At 40.3% G+C, this 18134-nt stretch overlaps 1 protein-coding gene across 1 annotated transcript in view; it reads right to left on the bottom strand.

The window, feature by feature from the left end:
- The window catches only part of PDE7B (phosphodiesterase 7B), a 367556-nt gene extending 366375 nt beyond the window's left edge, over positions 1 to 1181 (bottom strand). The window contains exon 1 of the mRNA XM_043457265.1: positions 765 to 1181. Within this exon, the coding sequence (XP_043313200.1) occupies positions 765 to 785 (21 nt within the window). The 5' untranslated portion in view covers positions 786 to 1181. The remainder of the gene's footprint in view (positions 1 to 764) is intronic.
- Positions 1182 to 18134: the final 16953 nt, after the last annotated feature.

The following is an 18134-nucleotide window of genomic DNA, read 5'->3' as shown; positions in this document are numbered from 1 at the left end:
ATTAAATATCTCACTCTGCTTTCAACTATTGTAGAAGACAATTAGCAAATTTGTAGTGCTAATAAAGAAGTTTTATTCTCCTTTATAAATAATGATATCTAAGTCATTTGATCATGTAACTCAGTGCCTGGATCTCCTCTGTTGACTTCCAAATCCAGAACATTTTAAAAAATTCAACAAATTGATAAATTGCATTTTCCTCAAGAGTTCATATTTCGGACACATCTTCCATAGGTTTCTTTTTTTACCTTTGGTCTCATTATTAGCTTCTTTCTCCCTTCCTACTAATTTCTTCATCTTCTATCAACCAACATAACAAACTCAAGAGAAAAATGGAATTTCTTTTTCCCTGTTCCACAACCCTCACCAATCTCTTTACCAGTATTTTCCTGTCCTGTCCCACCAAAAAGAAAATCTGACTCAACTCTAAGATTTACATTGGAGAAGAAATATTGCATTCATGAAAAAAAAAAAAAAACCCAAAGGAAAAAAACACAACCCTCTCAGGAGGGGCTCAAAGACCAGTGAAAAGGCCAGAGTGTCTCATTAGGCTGCTTGGAATGAAACAGTTAATTCAGGGTAAGTGATAATGTTCAGTCAGTTCGCCTAGAAAAAGGAAGGAAATTCAAAAGCTGGTTGCTGTAGTAACAATCACAGACCAAAAAATATATACATACAGGTTCATTTAAAATAAAACTCCTGCCATCTCTCTCCTGGGATTCTCTCAAGAAAAATGAGTTGCCGCTGAAATCTGTCGTACCTACCTCAACCATTAAACAAGACATTTAACCATAGTGGCAGTTCTGTGACCTCTGAATGCCGTGAAATCTCTGAGTGCTGCCGCTTGTTCATGAAGACTTGTGCTGCGGAATCCAGCAACTTCATCCAGGATTACAAATATAATTAAGTAAGAAAAAATAAGAAAAAAAAAAAAAAAGAAAAGAAAGAAAACCAAAAGCACACAGAGAGATCGGGAAGGAAGGAAGGTAGAAAGAGACTCTCTGTGGGTGAGGACACCAGGTTTCTCCCAGTAAGCGCTGGGATGGAGCTGAGGCTGCTGCAAGCGCCCAGACCCCCGACTGGCTGGGGGAGCAGGCAGCCGGCCTGCTGGGCTGGGAGGTGCTGTCAGTGGCCACAGGCAAGGAAAAGCGGAGACCAATCGGCTTCAACTCTGGCAGCTTACTGGAGTGGAGCCTTTTCTGTTTATGTTTCCTCATTTCAAGAGTGACGTCAAAGGGTTTAGTTTTTCCTCTGCATGTGCTATTAATTTTAAAGTGCTGTGCTATGGGAAGAATGCGTGTGTGTGTGTGTGTGTGTGTGTGTGTGCCTGCGCTGAGCCTGGGCACCCCACTCTCAGGAGAACCCAAGACACATTTTCTATTTTCAGGAATAAATTTTAACAATTTAAAATACCTTGTGGCGAGGTGTATCCGAAAACAAAACAAGACAAAAAAACGCAGAGCTTGATGAGAGCAGCAAAGATTTCTATTTCCCCCCAGTGCCTGTGTATGTACCTTTGCCCACGGGCCAGCTGTTGCTTGTTTTTGAACTCGTTCGTTTTTACCCTTCCCTCAAAGAGTTGCTAATCTTGATCGCCGTGGAGGCAGACTTGCACCTCTGAGCCAGTGAACGACATTCTGTGTAGGGAAGAACAGAAATTATGTTTATGCTGCTGGTCCCTGCTTTTCTCTCTTCCCTCCAGCTTCTGCGGTGAAGCGTCAGGATTACTCATGCCAGGGAGATCCCTCCTGCAACTCCCCACGGGGATCATTCAAGAAGCAGAGCACGGGGATGCCACACAAGCATGCCGGGGGCTTCAGCACGTTCTCGCCCAAACTGTGTGAAGGTACAGTTATTTAGGGAGAATTCCTCTACCAGGGCCCCCAGCTCATCCCTGTATTTCTCTTCCCACTCTGGAAAATCTCGGTGGTGGCCATCTGTTGTTTCTGCCTCCCCCATATCCTCTCCCTTCTCCCCCCGCACCCCGCCCCATTCTGCTAACAGAACCTCTTTTTTCCCCCTCCTTTGAAGACTTTCCTTCCTCTATCTAGAGACTGCACTGCCTTCCTCTTAAGACCCTCCCCTCCAAAAGAACTATAAGGGGCACGTGACTCAGACTGACCAATCTGATTTCTCCATTGCCTTAGAAACAGACAATGTTTTAGGGGTAAGCGCAACTTTTAAGAAAGATGAGTCCTATTTCAAATATGAATACAGATTCTTTGAGAAAGAAGGTATTGATAGCTGTCTGAGATTCTACACACTAGAGTTAAGTGAGACTGTAGTTGTTGGGGTTCATCTTTGATGCGGAAGATACAGAAGTGGGAACAAAACAGGTGGTATCTGCTTTCATGTAGTTTAGGTTTTGGAGAAAAAGGAAGACAGGCAATAAAAATAGGTTAATACATAATGTCAGTTGATAATAAGGGCTTTGAAATAAAGGAAAATAAGGGCACAGGTGTATCTGTGTGTGTATGCATATGCACAAGTGTGTGTTGTTTAAGAAGTGATGATTAGGGATGCACGCTTTTAAAGCAAATGGGAGCAAAGGCCTGAATGAAGTAAATAAGCGGTCACCCGTGTCTCTGCTGCCAGGCAGAGGAACCATGGGCAGGCCTGAGGCAGGGGAATACGAGGCACATTCAAGAAACAGAAAGGGAAATAGAGTGGCTGGAAGACAACGAACAACAGGAAGAGATGGGTTCAGGGAGATATGTCTGGGACAAGATCTGGAAGCATCTCACTGGCCCTGAAAAGGATTGGCATTTATCCCCAGGTAGAAAACCTAACAGACTGTTTTGAACTAAAGAAAGCCTATGATTTCCTTTATCTTCTGTGTGGAAAATAGGCCCTGGGGAGCCAGTGTTGAGGCAGGGAGACCAATAGTGAGGGCACTGCAATAACAGCTCAAATTTGGGCGTAAGCAGTGGACAGAATGAGAGGGCAGAATTTGGAGGGGGTGTGTGTGTGTGTGTGTGTGTGTGTGGAGGGTATGTGTGTGTGTGTGTGTGTGTGTGTCTGGAGGGTGTGTGTGTGTGTGTGTGTGTGTGTGTGTAACTGGCAGGATTTCAAGATATGGGGTATGAGAGAGAGGAACCAAAGATACTTCCCAGGATCCTGACTTCAGCAAACAGAGTTGCCACACGCTGACTTGGGGAAGACCAAGAGAAGAACCTGGTTTTGAGATAAACTGAAGACTGGTTCTGGACCTTCACTCAAAAGCAACAAATCGTGACCGATTGCCTCCTCTGTACCCGCACTGTTCCTAGTGTTGGCGATGCAGGAGTGAAAAGCGCAAACAGATGAACCCAGAAGCCCTTACCCTCATAAAATTTAGATTCTTCTGAGGGGAGACAGTTTATAATAGGGTGCTGAATAGTGATAATACTATGGAGGAAAAAATATGACCAGGAAGCGTTATTGGTCAGATGGAGTCTAGCAATTTTAAACTGAATATCTAGGGAGGGTCTCATGACAAAGGTGATACTTGAACAAGGAAAGAAGAGGCACAGAGCAAGGGCAAAGACTCTGAGGTCGAGGCATGGTGAGCAGCAGGAGATGGCAATGGGCCTACAGCACGCAGATCAGGTAGGGCATTCTTGGTCATTGGAAAGACTTTGGCTTTTACTCTGAAAGAAGTAGGATTCTAAGCAGACTAGCCTTTAATAGGCTCACTGGTAGTTGTGTGGAGGTCAGACTGGACGAAAGGGAACTGATAGAGGGTATTGAATATTGAAATAAATTTTGAATATTGAAATAAAACAAGCCAGACATCACAGTGGTGTCAATGGATGGCTTTGATGGCTAGAAGTGGTTGGCTTCTGATTATATTTTGGTTTTGGAAATAATAGGAGTTTAAAGTGGATCGGACACTAGGGATAAGGGAGGTAGATTAGTGAGAGGAGCCACTAACATTTCCAATATGTTGGGTTCCATTAAATGGAAGAATTGCGCTGGCATTGACCAAGAGTGGGAAGAACAGCCTTTGGAGGGAAGATAAAGAGTTTGACAGTGAATGTGTTACCTTTGCCTATAGGATGTCCACATGGAGATATGGAAAGGGTAGTTGAATATATAAGCTTAGAGTTCAGGGGACAGTTTTAGGCTATAGACATAACTTTGGAAGTCACTGTATATTCATCATATTTGAAACCATGAAGCTGGATATAATTACCAGGGAAATGAATACAGATGGAAAAGCCTCAGGTAGCCCGAGATTAAGTAGTCAGGAAACGAGGAAGACCCAGCAAAGGAGACTCAGAAGGAGCTCCCAAGAGGTAAGAAATAAGCTAAGACTGGGCTATCCTGGAAGCCAAATGAAATTTTCAATGGTGAGCTTTGTAAAACGAAATTTAGATGAAGGTTGAAAATTGACCCTTGAATTTAAAATATGTAATCCTCTGTGCCCTTGACAAAATCAGGTTTAGTATGGTAGAAAGGGTGAAAGATCAAGAGAGAATGGAAGGACAATTGGGGGTAGACAGCAATTCTTTCAAGGTGGTTTCCTCCAGTGAGAACAGAGAAATGGGGACAGTAATTGGAAAGAAAGTGAAACCAAGGAAGCATTTTTAACATGGGAGAAATATCAGCATTTTGTAAGCTGTCAAAAAAGACCCAGTTGAAAGAAATAATTAGTGTTGCAAGGACAGAAGGAGAAATTATTGGAGCACAAATGGAGTATGTGATAAGCAGAATAACCTGCCAAAGATGTCCACACTCTAGTCCCTGGAATCAGTTGAATATATTCTATTACATGGTGAAAGGGACTTTGAAGATACAATGAAGGTTATGGATTTTAAAAGAGAGAGATTGTCCTGGATTATTTGGGTGTGCTCAATCTAATCACATGGATCCTTAAAAGCAGAGAACTTTCTCTGACTGGAAAGAGAGAGGAGATGAAGCAGAATAAGAAGTTAGAGAAATTCCAAATGTCACAAGTATTTAGCATACCACAACTGACTTTGAGATGTAGGACCCATGTGCAAGGCAGAGAGAGGCCTCTAGAAGCTAAGGCTACCCCCAGCTGACAGCCAGCAAGGAAAGTCACTTTAGTCCTACAGCTGCAAGGAATTGGATTCTTCTGATAACCTGAATGAACTTGGAAATGGATTTTCCTGCAGAGCCTTGAGAAAGGAACACAGACCAGCTGACCCCTTGTTTCTAGTCTTGTGAGACTCTAAGCAGAGTACCTAGCAAGATCCACCTCCAGATCCATGAAAGTCTGGGTTAATTCATTATAGCAGTGATGGAACACTAATTAAGGGTGATTGGGGCTTCCCTGGTGGCTCAGAGGGTAAAGCATCTGCCTGCAATGAGGGAGACCTGGGTTTGATCCCTGGGTCGGGAAGATCCCCTGGAGAAGGAAATGGCAACCCAGTCCAGTATTCTTGCCTGGAGAATCCCATGGACAGAGGAGCCTGGTAGGCTACAGTCCATGGGGTCGCAAAGAGTCGGACATGACTGAGTGACTTCACTTTGTCACTTTTCACTTTGGCTTTGAAAGTAGCATGGATGATTCATCCATAGAAATAGGAGAGAAGGCAGAGTGAATGATAGAAGTAGGGCTAGATGGGTTGTGGTCATGTTGTGAATGAAAGGTCTTTGTGACTTCTAATTTCTCAGTGGAATAGGAATTAGGAGTATTGACTAAGAGAGGTGGAGGTTTGAAAAGAGAATATGTGAACTAGTCATCTGGAGAGTAAAGAGCACTGTTCTTTGGTCAAGAGCACTGAAGGCATATTTGAGTTTAGTTGTCATGACTTAACATGATACCACACAGCATGTTACCTTTACAGTTTCTATGAGATACTGTCCAGAACCAAAGGTGAATTGGTATTGAATGTCATGGGTGTGCACAAAATCACTTAGGGCATGAGAATAGACTCAAGGTCTAAACGCTGGGAACTCCTAATGTTTAGACATTGGTTAAATGAAAATGATCCAGAAAAAGAGACCAAAAAGGAGGATCCACAGAGGTAGATGCATAAGAAAGACAGAGTGATCTCTCAGAAGTCAAGTTTCTACAGTCAGTGTTATGGACTGAATTGTGTCTCCCCTGCACCCACTCCCTCTGAAACATATTTATGCCCTAATCTCCAATGTGACCGTATTTGGAGTTAGGGTCCATAAGGAGGTACTTAAGGTTAAATGAGGTCATAAGGTTGGACCCTCAAGCCAGTCAGTATGGTACCTTACAAGAAAAGGAGGAGACACCAGACCATCCTCTCTTTCTACCATCTGAGGATATAATCATCTATGAGCCAGGAAGAGAGCCTTCATCAGATATCAACTCTGCTGGCTCTGTGATCTTGGACTTCCAGTTTTCAGAAGTATGAGAGAACACATTTCTATTGTTAAATACACAGACTATGATATTTTGTTATACAACATGAATGGCGTAATCCTGTCAATTATGTCAGGCCAAGGAAATCTCGTCTTTGCCTGCAGCCATTTAAGTTGGCTTTTTGTTACTTTTAACAGGAGTTAAACAAATTCAATATAGTGTCAGTGTTTCCTAGAGGGGACACTTCTCTCCCTGCTGTAAATACTTCACCACTTGCAGCTCAAGAAAACTTTAAGAATTATATATATACCTGTCTAATCATCTCTACCAAACACAGTAATATCCATCTGAGACTACTGTATTTAAAATATGAGCTGGTATTCTGAGGCATAATTATTTAATACATACTTTGGAGTGTTCTTTGAAACATGATATTTGAAGTGACCACATTTTCTGAAATTTATTAGTTATAAAAATAACCTTAAAGGAGTCACCTTATTCTAGTCTTTTCATTTTCTTCCCAAATCCTCTTAAATAGCCCATGACTCACAGAAATGACCACTCTTAGTCGTTTTCTCTCCTTTATAATTCAACTCTCTATTTTCTCTATTAATAGATAGAAAAGATGATTTTTCTCCTGCTGCATCTCTAGGAAGATAAATTTCTCAGTGGTATTACAGATGTTAAATTTGCTCAAGAAATACTGAGTATATATCACAGGCAGAACCCAGCGGTTAATGTTCAACATACTACTGGGGAATGACAGAGATCAAAAGGATGTGGTCTCTAACTTTAAAAGTTATATACTTGGCTTCAAAACTAAGACTATGTTTTATAATAGTAATGCGAGAAAAGATGCAACAAGGCTCTGAAAATAAAAAGACACAATGAAAATTCAGAGAAAGGGGAGATTACTTCTACATGGGGGAATTTGGGAAGAATGCATAATGATGGAGATTTCATTTATCCTGGACCAGGAAAACACATGTTAGGTTGAAGGACTGGCCTGTTGTGTTAGTTTAAGTATAATGGGAATATGAGATATGGGAAAGGAATAATAGGTTGCAATGCCAACATAGTAGATTAGTGAAAAATTGTAGAAAGTTAAATCTGGAATCTGACCTTTACTGATTAACGAATGAGGGATTATTAAAGGCTTGTGACTAGGGAATTAAAATAACACTACTGAATTACTATTAGCTAAATGGTCTCATGCTGGATACAGACAACTAAACTGGTGATTACACTATGGTGAAATATATAATATGAGAAGGGAAGTTCAGGATAGTTTGAGAGTATTTAAGGAAGAAATGAACACCAGATTTTCAACCCCAAAAGGCTTCTCCCTGAACAAAGTCACATCTGAAGTCTAAAATAAGTAAAAGATATTCTGGTAAAAAGAATACTTGAGATGAGTAAGGAGAAATGCCAATAGAAATAGGCGGTACCAGGGATGCATGCATACTGCATGCTGAGATGATAACACAAAGATAGGTGAAGATGAGCATGGTTCATTCTTGGGACCAAAGTGAGCTCAGTGTGGTTACAGTGAAAAAAGTGAAGACAGTATGTGGGTTTTTAATCATATTCAGAAATTTGGACTTTCATCCAAGAAAAATGGAGACATAGTGAAGAGTTTCGTACAATAAACAACATGACCAGATCTGTACTGAAATGTTAAGTTTATTGAAATATTAGTTTGACAGTCGTATGGAGACCAGAAAAAGGAAGTCTGGTGGCTTGACCAGAAGAGAAAGTATGGTGGTTTGGAATAGGGTGGTGGTGATGTGGAAAGGGGATATGAGCAGATTTAACAGTTGGTTAGGAAATGTCATCAATATAATCTGGTGATGGATTGAAGGTGAGAGATGAGAGATTTACTGTGGGATGAGGCTAAGGAATGAGACTGTCAAAGAAGGCACTCAAGTTTCAGGCATGACAAACAGTGCCACTTGTTGAGTTAGGTCTGGCAGGGAAGATGTACATTCAGTACATCAAAGTGAAGATGGATACGTTGTTATAAAATGCAGCAGAAAAACTAGGTTTAGAGGTTTTGATACCATGATATTGGTGAAAGAAGTCATATGAGCCTATGGGATCATTCAGAAAGTGTGTCTTGCATGATGATAGGAGAGAATCTGGGGGAAAACCAAAAGGAATCCTAACATTTAAGGGGTACACAAAGGAAGAGAAGCCTATAAAAATATGGGCAAAGTGGCAACATGAGAAAAAAAAGAAGAGAATATGGTGTTATGGTTTTTAGCTATGGTTTTTCCAGTAGTAATGTTATGGATGTGAGAGTTGGACTATAAAGAAAGCTGAGTGCGGAAGAATTGATGCTTTTGAACTGTGGTGTTGGAGAAGACTCTTGAGAGTCCCTTGGACTGCAAGGAGATCCAACCAGTCCATCCCAAAGGAGATCAGTCCTGAATATTCATCGAAGGACTGATGCTGAAGCTGAAACTCCAGTACTTTGGCCACCTAATGCAAAGAACTTCTTCAAAAAGACAAAATAGCAAAGGCCACAAAGAAAAGACCCTCATGCTGGGAAAGATTGAAGGCAGTAGGAGAAAGGGACGACAGAGGATGAGATGGTTGGATGGTACCACTGACTCAATGGACATGAGTTTCACCAAGCTTCAGGAGTTGGTAATGGACAGGGACCCTGGTGTGCTGCAGTCCGTGGGGTCGCAAAGAGTCGGACATGACTGAGCAATTGAACTGAACTGAACTGATGGTGTTATGGAATCTAAGGAAAAATGTGTTTCAGGATGGAACATGTTAATCTGCTAAGAGGGAAACAGAACACCTTTTGTACCTAACAATTAGCTATAAGGGGCTTCCCTGGTGGCCCAGACAGTAAAGAATCCACCTGTAATGCGGTAGACCTGGGTTCGATGCCTGGGTTGGGAAGATCCCCTGGAGGAGGGAATGGCTATCCACTTCAGTATTCTTGCCTAGAGAATTCCTTGGAAAGAGGAGCCTGGAGGGCTATAGTCTGTGGGGTCTCAGATATGATTGAGTGACTAACACTTTCACTAGTTTCACTTTCATAGTATCCACAATAAAGTGTTTTAATAAATAGAGGATGGATATGGGGACATCAGGAGAGAATTACCATTTAAACTCAGTTCAGTTCAGTAACTCAACCGTGTCCGAATCTTTGCAACCCCATGGACTGCAGCACACCAGGCCTCCCTGTCCATTGCCAACTCCTGGGGTTTATTCAAACTCATGTCTTATACCAAAATTAAAGTCTTCTGCATGATCCAAGCCACTAAAATAAACTTTAAGGTCAAGTTTTAAAGATATTTTCAACCTATAAAAAACATACATGATATGTATTAAACATATATACTATGATATATTTTAAAAAGAGGGTCTGGGGGAAAAAAAGGAGCACCAATATTTAAGAGGTAGGCAAATGAAGAGAAGCCTGCAAAAATATGGGGGGAAAGTAGCAATTTAGGTAGAAAAGAACCTAAAAAAGAACCTGTATCATAGGACCCCCCAAAATTGTGTTTAGAGAAAGGGAAAACACCCATGCTTCAAAATTCAGAAGTTTTAAGACTTTAGAAAAAGAGGTATAACCTCTAACATCCTCAGAGGGTACTGACCAGCTCATCAGCCTCTTAGCCTATCTCTCCTAGTTCAAAGACCCTACAGTTCTAATCCTCACGCTCAATCTGATCCGAACCTTCTGGCACACCCCACCCTTCCAAATTACAACTCACTCTTCCTGACAACTGATGCTATTTTCTATACCAGCTTCTCCTTTCTGCTTCATTGTAACCCGATCTGCCCATCTGAATCCTTCTCCTTGTGGGCGAGAGGATAGTGAGGACAATGAGAGCACATCTTAATACCTTTGAAAATGGAATTTTTACTTCTTTGCAGGAAAGCTATTGGTAAGTATAAAGTAAACATTAATAATATTTACAAATATTTGCTGAGCGCCTACCATGAGCCAGGGCTTATCTCATCAGCAAAAAATACATTAAGAATGAATTACTTAAGTTTGGCAGAAGAGAAGTATTGCCCCACCACCAGATTTCCTCCTATGCATTTAAGACCATTTTCTCTTTTCCTCGTACCACTGCTGTTCTTTCAGCAAAACTATTTCCTAAATCAGCTTTTCGAGATCGTCCCTCCAAAGTGCTAATTCAGCTTGGAACCATGGCAAAAACATCAAACAGAAAGAACAACTGAAAAGCAAGAAGCAAAGAATGTCTAACCTCTAGCATTTAATGTTTAACATTAACCGCTCCCCACTAGGGCGAATTTGTAAATCACAATTTAGCTTCAGTTACACACTTCCTCCTGTGTAATTGGACTCCTTCTCAGCCTGCAGGCATCAGAAGATCTTTCTGCAGCTCTGCCCTCCCCACCTTGATCCAGCTACCTGTGAACATACCTTCCTGAAGGTAGCTCCTTGGCAGCATTTTCTAACGCAATTCTCCACTCACTTTCCATTCATCTGGGGGGCCCATTTTTCATTCTTCTGCTCTCTGCTCTCCAACATAGGCACTGTTATCATCTCATCAACTGATTTTCAGAAAGTGTCTACTGTGAATTATCTGATAACCTACTCTACACTGAAGTTTTTATAGGAGGAAAAAAAGCATGCATTGCTATTTATTTGTAAAATGGAATTCTCTAATCTAGAGATGTGTTATGGGCTGTGTTTTGCCCCCACGTCCATAGACTGAAGCCCTAACCCCAGAACCTCAGAATGTGACTACATTCAGAGCTAGAGCCTTTAAAGAGGTAATTAAGTTAAAATGAACTTGTAAGAAAAGGATCTTAATCCCAAATCAGGTATCTTTATTAGAAGAGGAGATTAGAACACTTTAGATAGCAGAGGGGAAGACATCTGTTTAACATCCAAAAGGGATGCCTCAGAATAAAACCAGCCCTGCTGACATCTTGGTTTTGAATTTCTGGCCTCCAGAGCTGTGAGTGTTTCTGTTGTTTAAGCCCTAACAAAGTAAAACATGGCAGAACAGAGATTCCAAGGCAAAGACTTCAAGGGAATTTGCTTCCTCAAACACAAGAGGTAAAAAGGTCTTGTGTAATGAACTGTCAGTGTGTTTCTTTTCATTGAATCAACATATATTTTCCCATAATTTTCATTTTGCTTTTCCTATTGATTAAATTTTTATATTGCTAAATTTTTTGCTTTTGTATCACAGAAATTATAATTTGAAAGTCCTAACTTATTAAAAATAAGTTAATGGTTAATTATGTTCTTTGTGTTGTTATATCAGGATTGCTTTAAATCACAATTGCCCTGAGAGCATTTAAAATAGTGATTCCATTTATATTAATAAATGTTTACTTTTATGCATTTTTTGAAATGCTGGGCTTTTTTGAACTATTTATGAAAGTTTCCAACATTAAACAAAATTTCTCATTGCAAAAGTTCAGATTCATAATAAAAATTTTAAAGCTAAAGTTTGATTATTAACCTTACAGGAGTCCCTAAAATAGCAAGCTGCGTCAGGGCATTAAAACCTGAATTCCATTTAAGGAAAGTTCAACTCACATATTATTTTTTGGTAGTCTTCTAGTAAGTAGGAAAGCATTTTATTTTAGGAAAGCACATACACAGCTTTCTTAAGTATTCAGTAAAGCAGAGACCACTTTGCAGAGACTTTTCAGTAAAGCAGAAACCACTACAAAAGTCCATATAATCAAAATTATGGATTTTCCAGTAGTCATGTACGGATATGAGAGTTGACCATAAAGATGGCTGAGCACTGAGGAATTAACGCTTTTAAATTGTGGTGCTGGAGAAGACTCTTGAGAGTCCCTTAGACTGCAAGGAGATCAAACCTAAAGGAAAGTCAACCCTGACTACTCACTGGAAGGACTGATGCTGAAGCTAAAACTGTAATACTCTGGCCACCTGATATGAAGAGCCAACTCACTGGAAAAAGACTTTTTGATGCTGGGAAAGACTGAAGGCAAAAGGAGACGGAGGTGGCAGAGAATGAGATAGTTAGATAGCATCACCGACTCAATGGACATGAATTTGAGCAAACCCCAGCAGATGGTGAAGGACAGAGGAGCCTAGCATGCTGCAGTCCATGGAGTTGCAGAGTCAGACATGACTTAGCAACTGAAAATAACAATATACCTCCATTAGGCAGTAAGCTTTATGATGTCATTGGACCAAGTCTAACTAGATATATGTTCCCAGCACCTAATACAGAACCTGATGCCATCAATACTTGGCTCTCTTTAATGACTGAATTGACGAACAAGCGAGAGTGGGTAGAGAATTTATGTGTAAGTCAAAGGATATAATTCAAAAAGACTGAAAGGAGGTCTTTACAGCTGCATAGCCAGTAACCCAGGAGCAGTTAAATTGTGCTGGGAATCCAGATTTTGTGAACCCAGGGGACAGAAATTGGATACTTTAATGAGTGACCAATGCATGGGGCTCTTATTTTGCAAGAAGACAAAGGTTTTGATGGGCAGGGGCAGTGGAACAAATATTCCACCTAGCATTAAAATAAAGCTGTAAGAAATTATGTCTCAGGGAGGCTTGCTAGCAGCCGGAAACTCCACCTTTACATTTATTTGGGGGACCTCAGAAGAACAATGGGAATACATGCAGAACTGGCATAATGTGGGTGTATGCAGTAAAAGGAGAAGTAGATACTTCTAATGATAGCAAACCAGATATTTCCTGAGAAACAGATCCTTGTATTAAGGGAGGGGCCAATTTATTCATCTCAGCTCTCTTATCTCAGTGTCACTAACTGGCTTTAACCAATCACTTAAGAAATAGAACAAGGGTGTGCATCTTGCAGCTTCATGCTGGAGGAGATGATGAACTTTTAATATTATCAGATCTACCTAGACATGGCTAAGTCCATACCACATAGACTTCAGAATCTCCCTGTAAAACAAAAACAAAAACAAAAAACAACCCAGGGGCATGTGATGACTTTCTTCTTCAGATTTACAATCACACTACGGTGACTTTGAACATTTATCTGAAGAGAGGGGCAAGTAGAGATGCTTAGGTACAGTGTGGATCTGCCATGTTGGCCATAATTCATGTGTTACGTGAAATTAAAAAAAATGTTTAAGTCAAATAAATCACATGCAAAATTAATTAGTGGCATGAAAACTATTTCCAGTGTTTAGTATGTGGACAGAAAGACACATACATACAACATTTTATATGACCAGGATGACTCTTTCAGCTTACTTATTGAGGTAGACATCTGTCAACAGGAAAATATTCTTGATTCTCAGGTTAAAGAATAGCCTGGGACATGTTTTACCAGGAGATTGAAAATAAGGATGCATTTTTCTCTAGAGTGCTCAATTGTTTTCCCCGTTATCTCCTATGCCTGGCAATTGCCATGACACAATTTCATTACCACATTTTCTATGTGACATGATCTTAAATCAACACAGATTTTCCCACCTTCTTCAAATCATACACCAGGCTGACCAATGAATAGGCAGCAGGGGCTTTTAACTTTGTCATTTTTTTAAGAAGCTATAAAATTGATCCAAATATATCATTCCCCGAGTCTAATAGAACAATAGTAGTAGTGTGTGCTCAGTCGTGTCCAACTCTTTACGACCCAATGGCCTGGAGCCCACCAGGCTCTTCTGTCCATGGAATTTCCAGGCAAGAATACTGGGATGGGTTGCATTTCCTACTTCAGGGGATCTTCCCCACCCAGGGATCGAACACCAAGTCTCTTGCATCTCCTACATTGGCAGGCAGATTCTTTACCAACTGCACCAGGACCTGAGCAAACAATTAGAACAATGGAACGCTTTTAATTCTTTCCCAGGATTATTCCCCAAGGCTATGCCAGAACTCTCACCCCGTTCCACTGAGAATTCATGGAATTTTTCTAGCTGGCATCTCTACGATATAACATTGAGTTCAGACCGAATTGCAGCCCAGGGAATGCCTTAACCCCCACGGGGTCCTTCTCCCTTGACTCCCACCGAAATCACCATGAACTTCCCATTCCTGGTCAGCTTTCTTGAATGGGTTCTTGTTTCCTTCCCCTCTCTTCCTCTGAACACACTCCTTTCTTCTTGCCGTGACAGCTCTCTCACCCTGATTAAAGCATCAGGCTGTAGAACGCTTACTTCTCTCAGTTATTTCCATTTCCCCCCAGTTTTGCCTCATTTCTGGTTACCAGCCTGCAAGGCTGTGATGATATTCAGTTTCTGGGAATTCTTGCTTTCTTGTTTATCATTCAACTATAAATATGTCTCAGGAAAATTCCATCTTATGTTTGACAACATTTTGTTTTCTACCAAAGCAGGGGTTAAAATGCAAATTTATGATAGGAACATTTTCTCATATTTTCATAGATACTGTTACAGCTTTAAGAAAAGCTGGCATGCTAAAGGTAGCTGAGACTCCTACCTGGACACAAATGGTCCATATTTATGATCGTTTGTTGTATATTTTGTATCCTTCATTGTGCAAATCCTGGTTCCCTGCATGTGATAAGTACTCAATTAATTATTCAACACTTTCCTCAAACATTTTCCCTCTGCTATTCCTAAATGTAGCGTCAGATTGGATAGCCAGCCTGCCGTATCTGCAGAGAATACATAACCTTCGCATGTAGTGCATTCGTCTCCATGGATACCAAATTTCTGTGAATGGCACTTAGAGTGAAAAATCTATAGAGGAGAAGCTGAATTTTGCTCATTCTTTCAATTCAGGTCCTTGTCATCCTGACCCTTTTTTTCCTCCTACATTTTCCATCCCAGGCTGTGTAGGGCAAGGATCCTGGCACACTTCATGTAATAGACAACCCATGTACTAGGATCACAGGAAATCATGTTTGTATCTTTTTGACTGCTCTGTGAGCATCAACCCATGGAAACAAGCTGCTGCAAGAAATGAGGCAGTAAAAAAATCTAAGTTTTATTTTGGCAAACTCTAACCAGGGATCCCCAACCTGAGGAGCTTGGAAACCTGGAGTTTAGTAAAAACAGTAATTGCAGAGAGGGAGAGGAATCTTGCAGTTTTTATATCTTTAAAAAGCTAAATTGAAATGGTAAGTCTTCAAAGCCCCCCAAAACTGTCAAAGTTCTTCATATTTGGTTGGAACAATATTAACTTAGTGAGCAAATCCCAGTTTACAATCTTGCGTTTCTTAAAGTTGTGATAGATTATTACTTCTGTCCTTAAATAATAAAAATAGAAAACATGTCTATTACTGTAGTGAAAGTGGATATATGTGTGTGATATGAAGAGAACCCTAAGGAGGATGTCAATTTTAGTTAAGGTAGTGTGCAATCTTCTTTATAGATGCAATCTTTCAAAATTGCAGTGCCTATTAACAAAAAAGAAAATGGCCCTTGATGATCAAAATATTTAAAAAAAATAACTGTTTTTACTTAATGACTTGCTTATTGTTTGTTGGTCTGTGTGTTCTATTTTAATGCCTAACTTGCTTAAGAGCAGCAGAGACACTAAAGGTAATTTCTGACATGGTATCATCTGGGCTATTTGTTTATTTTGAATGGAAGAAGAAGACAAAGATCTCAGACTGTTAGGTGAGGAATCAGACAGGATGGGCCTCACTCAAAGGCCCCATGGAAAGACACTTGAAGGGCTTGAGCACAGGCACCTACTAGACTAGAGTGGAAGGGGGCAAGGAGGCAAATGCCCAGAGAGGCCACTGGAACTCCTGGCTTGGAGCGTGTGCCATATTCCTCAGTCTTCCTGGCTCTCAAGGTACAGCCAGTTGGGCCTTCCTGGCAGGACGCTAATGGAAGGAAGGATGGGCAACCTGCTAGGGAATAAATGTTCTTTAGGGATCAGTTTGGATTACGCTGGGGTCAAGAACAGGGTCCATACCAACAATAGCTTTAATTATCAGATTGTTTTATTTTTTCCCCACAAAAACATATGCTAAGTTTGAGGTATAAAGAGTTTTTTCCCCATTAAAAAGAATCCATCTCCATATTAAAAAATCATGCTACCAGCACTGATAGATAACTACAAGTGAGAATGGTAGAAAATCCTCACTGCAAACAGCTGTTGAGAGTCAAGCTCCCTCCCACACCGTGGGGATGGCAAAGACAGAAAACAGGAGTTTGGGAAAACATTTTTGCCTATGCCATTCTTTCAACATTTTGAAGCAAATCTAATGAGTATCTCTTCTCTTCTTTTCCCAAGTCGAAGTCCAAGTATTTCTTATTCAGTAGCAGATCACTAACAGATATGCCTGGGGGAGATTCAGGCTTCGTTCCTGATCTAAAACTTAAAGTTGGGAAAAGATAGTCTCAAAAGAGAGCAAAAATGTGTGAAGGGAACTTCAGAAGCCGTCACTCTGGGCACATCCTAAATTCAGTATCATCCCACCTGTGAGTTTAAAGGAACACAATGCTATTCATCACAGTGATGGGAACAGTTTTTGGAAAAGGAAGATTTATGAATTGGATGGTATCAACTAACTATATTCCAGAAAATGTGTGTTAACTCAGACAAGATCAATTCAAAGAAACACTAGGAAAATAGAGTGGGGGTAAACAACAAAATATTAGTTACTTCATCGGAAACTTCAGAGTACATGCCACAAACCAAAAGCTAATTTTGCCTTAACTAAATGAGGATATGCCACAGTCTTCTCTGGTGTATTATATACAGCATAACTAGCTCTATTATTATTTTTAATAAATTCTTCATTTTTATATCAATACAATTTTAAGAACTTCTGTTAAAATTTTTCTTTTTGTTTTTACATTTCCCCTCCCTCAACTCTTTGATCTACTTCTCCCTTATCTCCACAGATGGAAGGTAGATGAACCACAGTGAAGAGGAGAATGGATAAGTTCTTCAAAGGAGGGACTGTGTCTTAAAATTCTCCATAAACCCCACTGCTTTGTGCCATGGCTGACAGATTTAGGTACTCAGAGAGTGTTGGTTAAAGGTTGAATGAATGGGCTGGGCAACACATGAGTGGGTAAATATGTTTATTTTATCCTTCTGCTGTAACTTAACGGAAAAAACATGTTGCCTGAGTGTTTATTACAACTCTTCTGTTAACCTTGCAGAGGATGGATCAACGGGACCATGTAGAGACGGAAGGAAAGGAATGTCATTTGCTATATTCAGAACACGTCCTGTGCCGGCGTTTTCACAGGTGATCAGAGCAGATCCCTGCAGTGACTCTGTAAGAAAGTATCATCGCCTGCCTTTTATAGCTAAGTTTCAGATAGGATCCGAGAGAGATTGCTAACCTGTCCAAATCCATGGCTGGGAGCTAGGATTTAAAACTCAAGTGCTCCTTTCAAACAGCCCACATTTCTTTCTAAACACAAAAGCAAAGCTTAAATATTAAATCACTAATATATTAGGTTAAAGCTCTTGGCACCTTAAATGGTCCCTGCCAATTAATTCATTATTTATTAAGCACTCATTTTGTGCAGAGTACGTTTTCAATGCAAAGGGGTGCCAGAAGGTAAAAGTCTACTCCTTTTTTCCTACGGGCAGCTAAGGCCTGATGTCAGTGGTCTGAGTAATACAACATTCTGAGTATATGAGATGCTATCAAGATGATTAAGGAACTTCAAAACATATTTTGAAGTAGTCAAAAATAATCTATCTTGAGATTAACAGCAATTTTCTCTCATTAGTATAAATTAAATTTAGTGCTAAAATATTATCTTCATATGTGCAACAATCATTAGGCTAATTTTGTAACCAAATAAATTTTGAGGCTAAAATTGTCGTTAAAATTGATGAGCTTTTTGGAGATTTTTAATGAGTATTCTGGACATCTAGAAGTCTTGCTGGACCACTAGAGGTACCCAGATCCTGATGGTTAACCCCTTTCCTTCCTCC

This window comes from Cervus canadensis, chromosome 33 (genome assembly GCF_019320065.1).
Source record: "Cervus canadensis isolate Bull #8, Minnesota chromosome 33, ASM1932006v1, whole genome shotgun sequence".
NCBI lineage: Eukaryota > Metazoa > Chordata > Mammalia > Artiodactyla > Cervidae > Cervus > Cervus canadensis.
The sequence above is the reverse complement of the archived record's forward strand: the minus strand, read 5'-3'. Positions and strand labels throughout refer to the sequence as shown.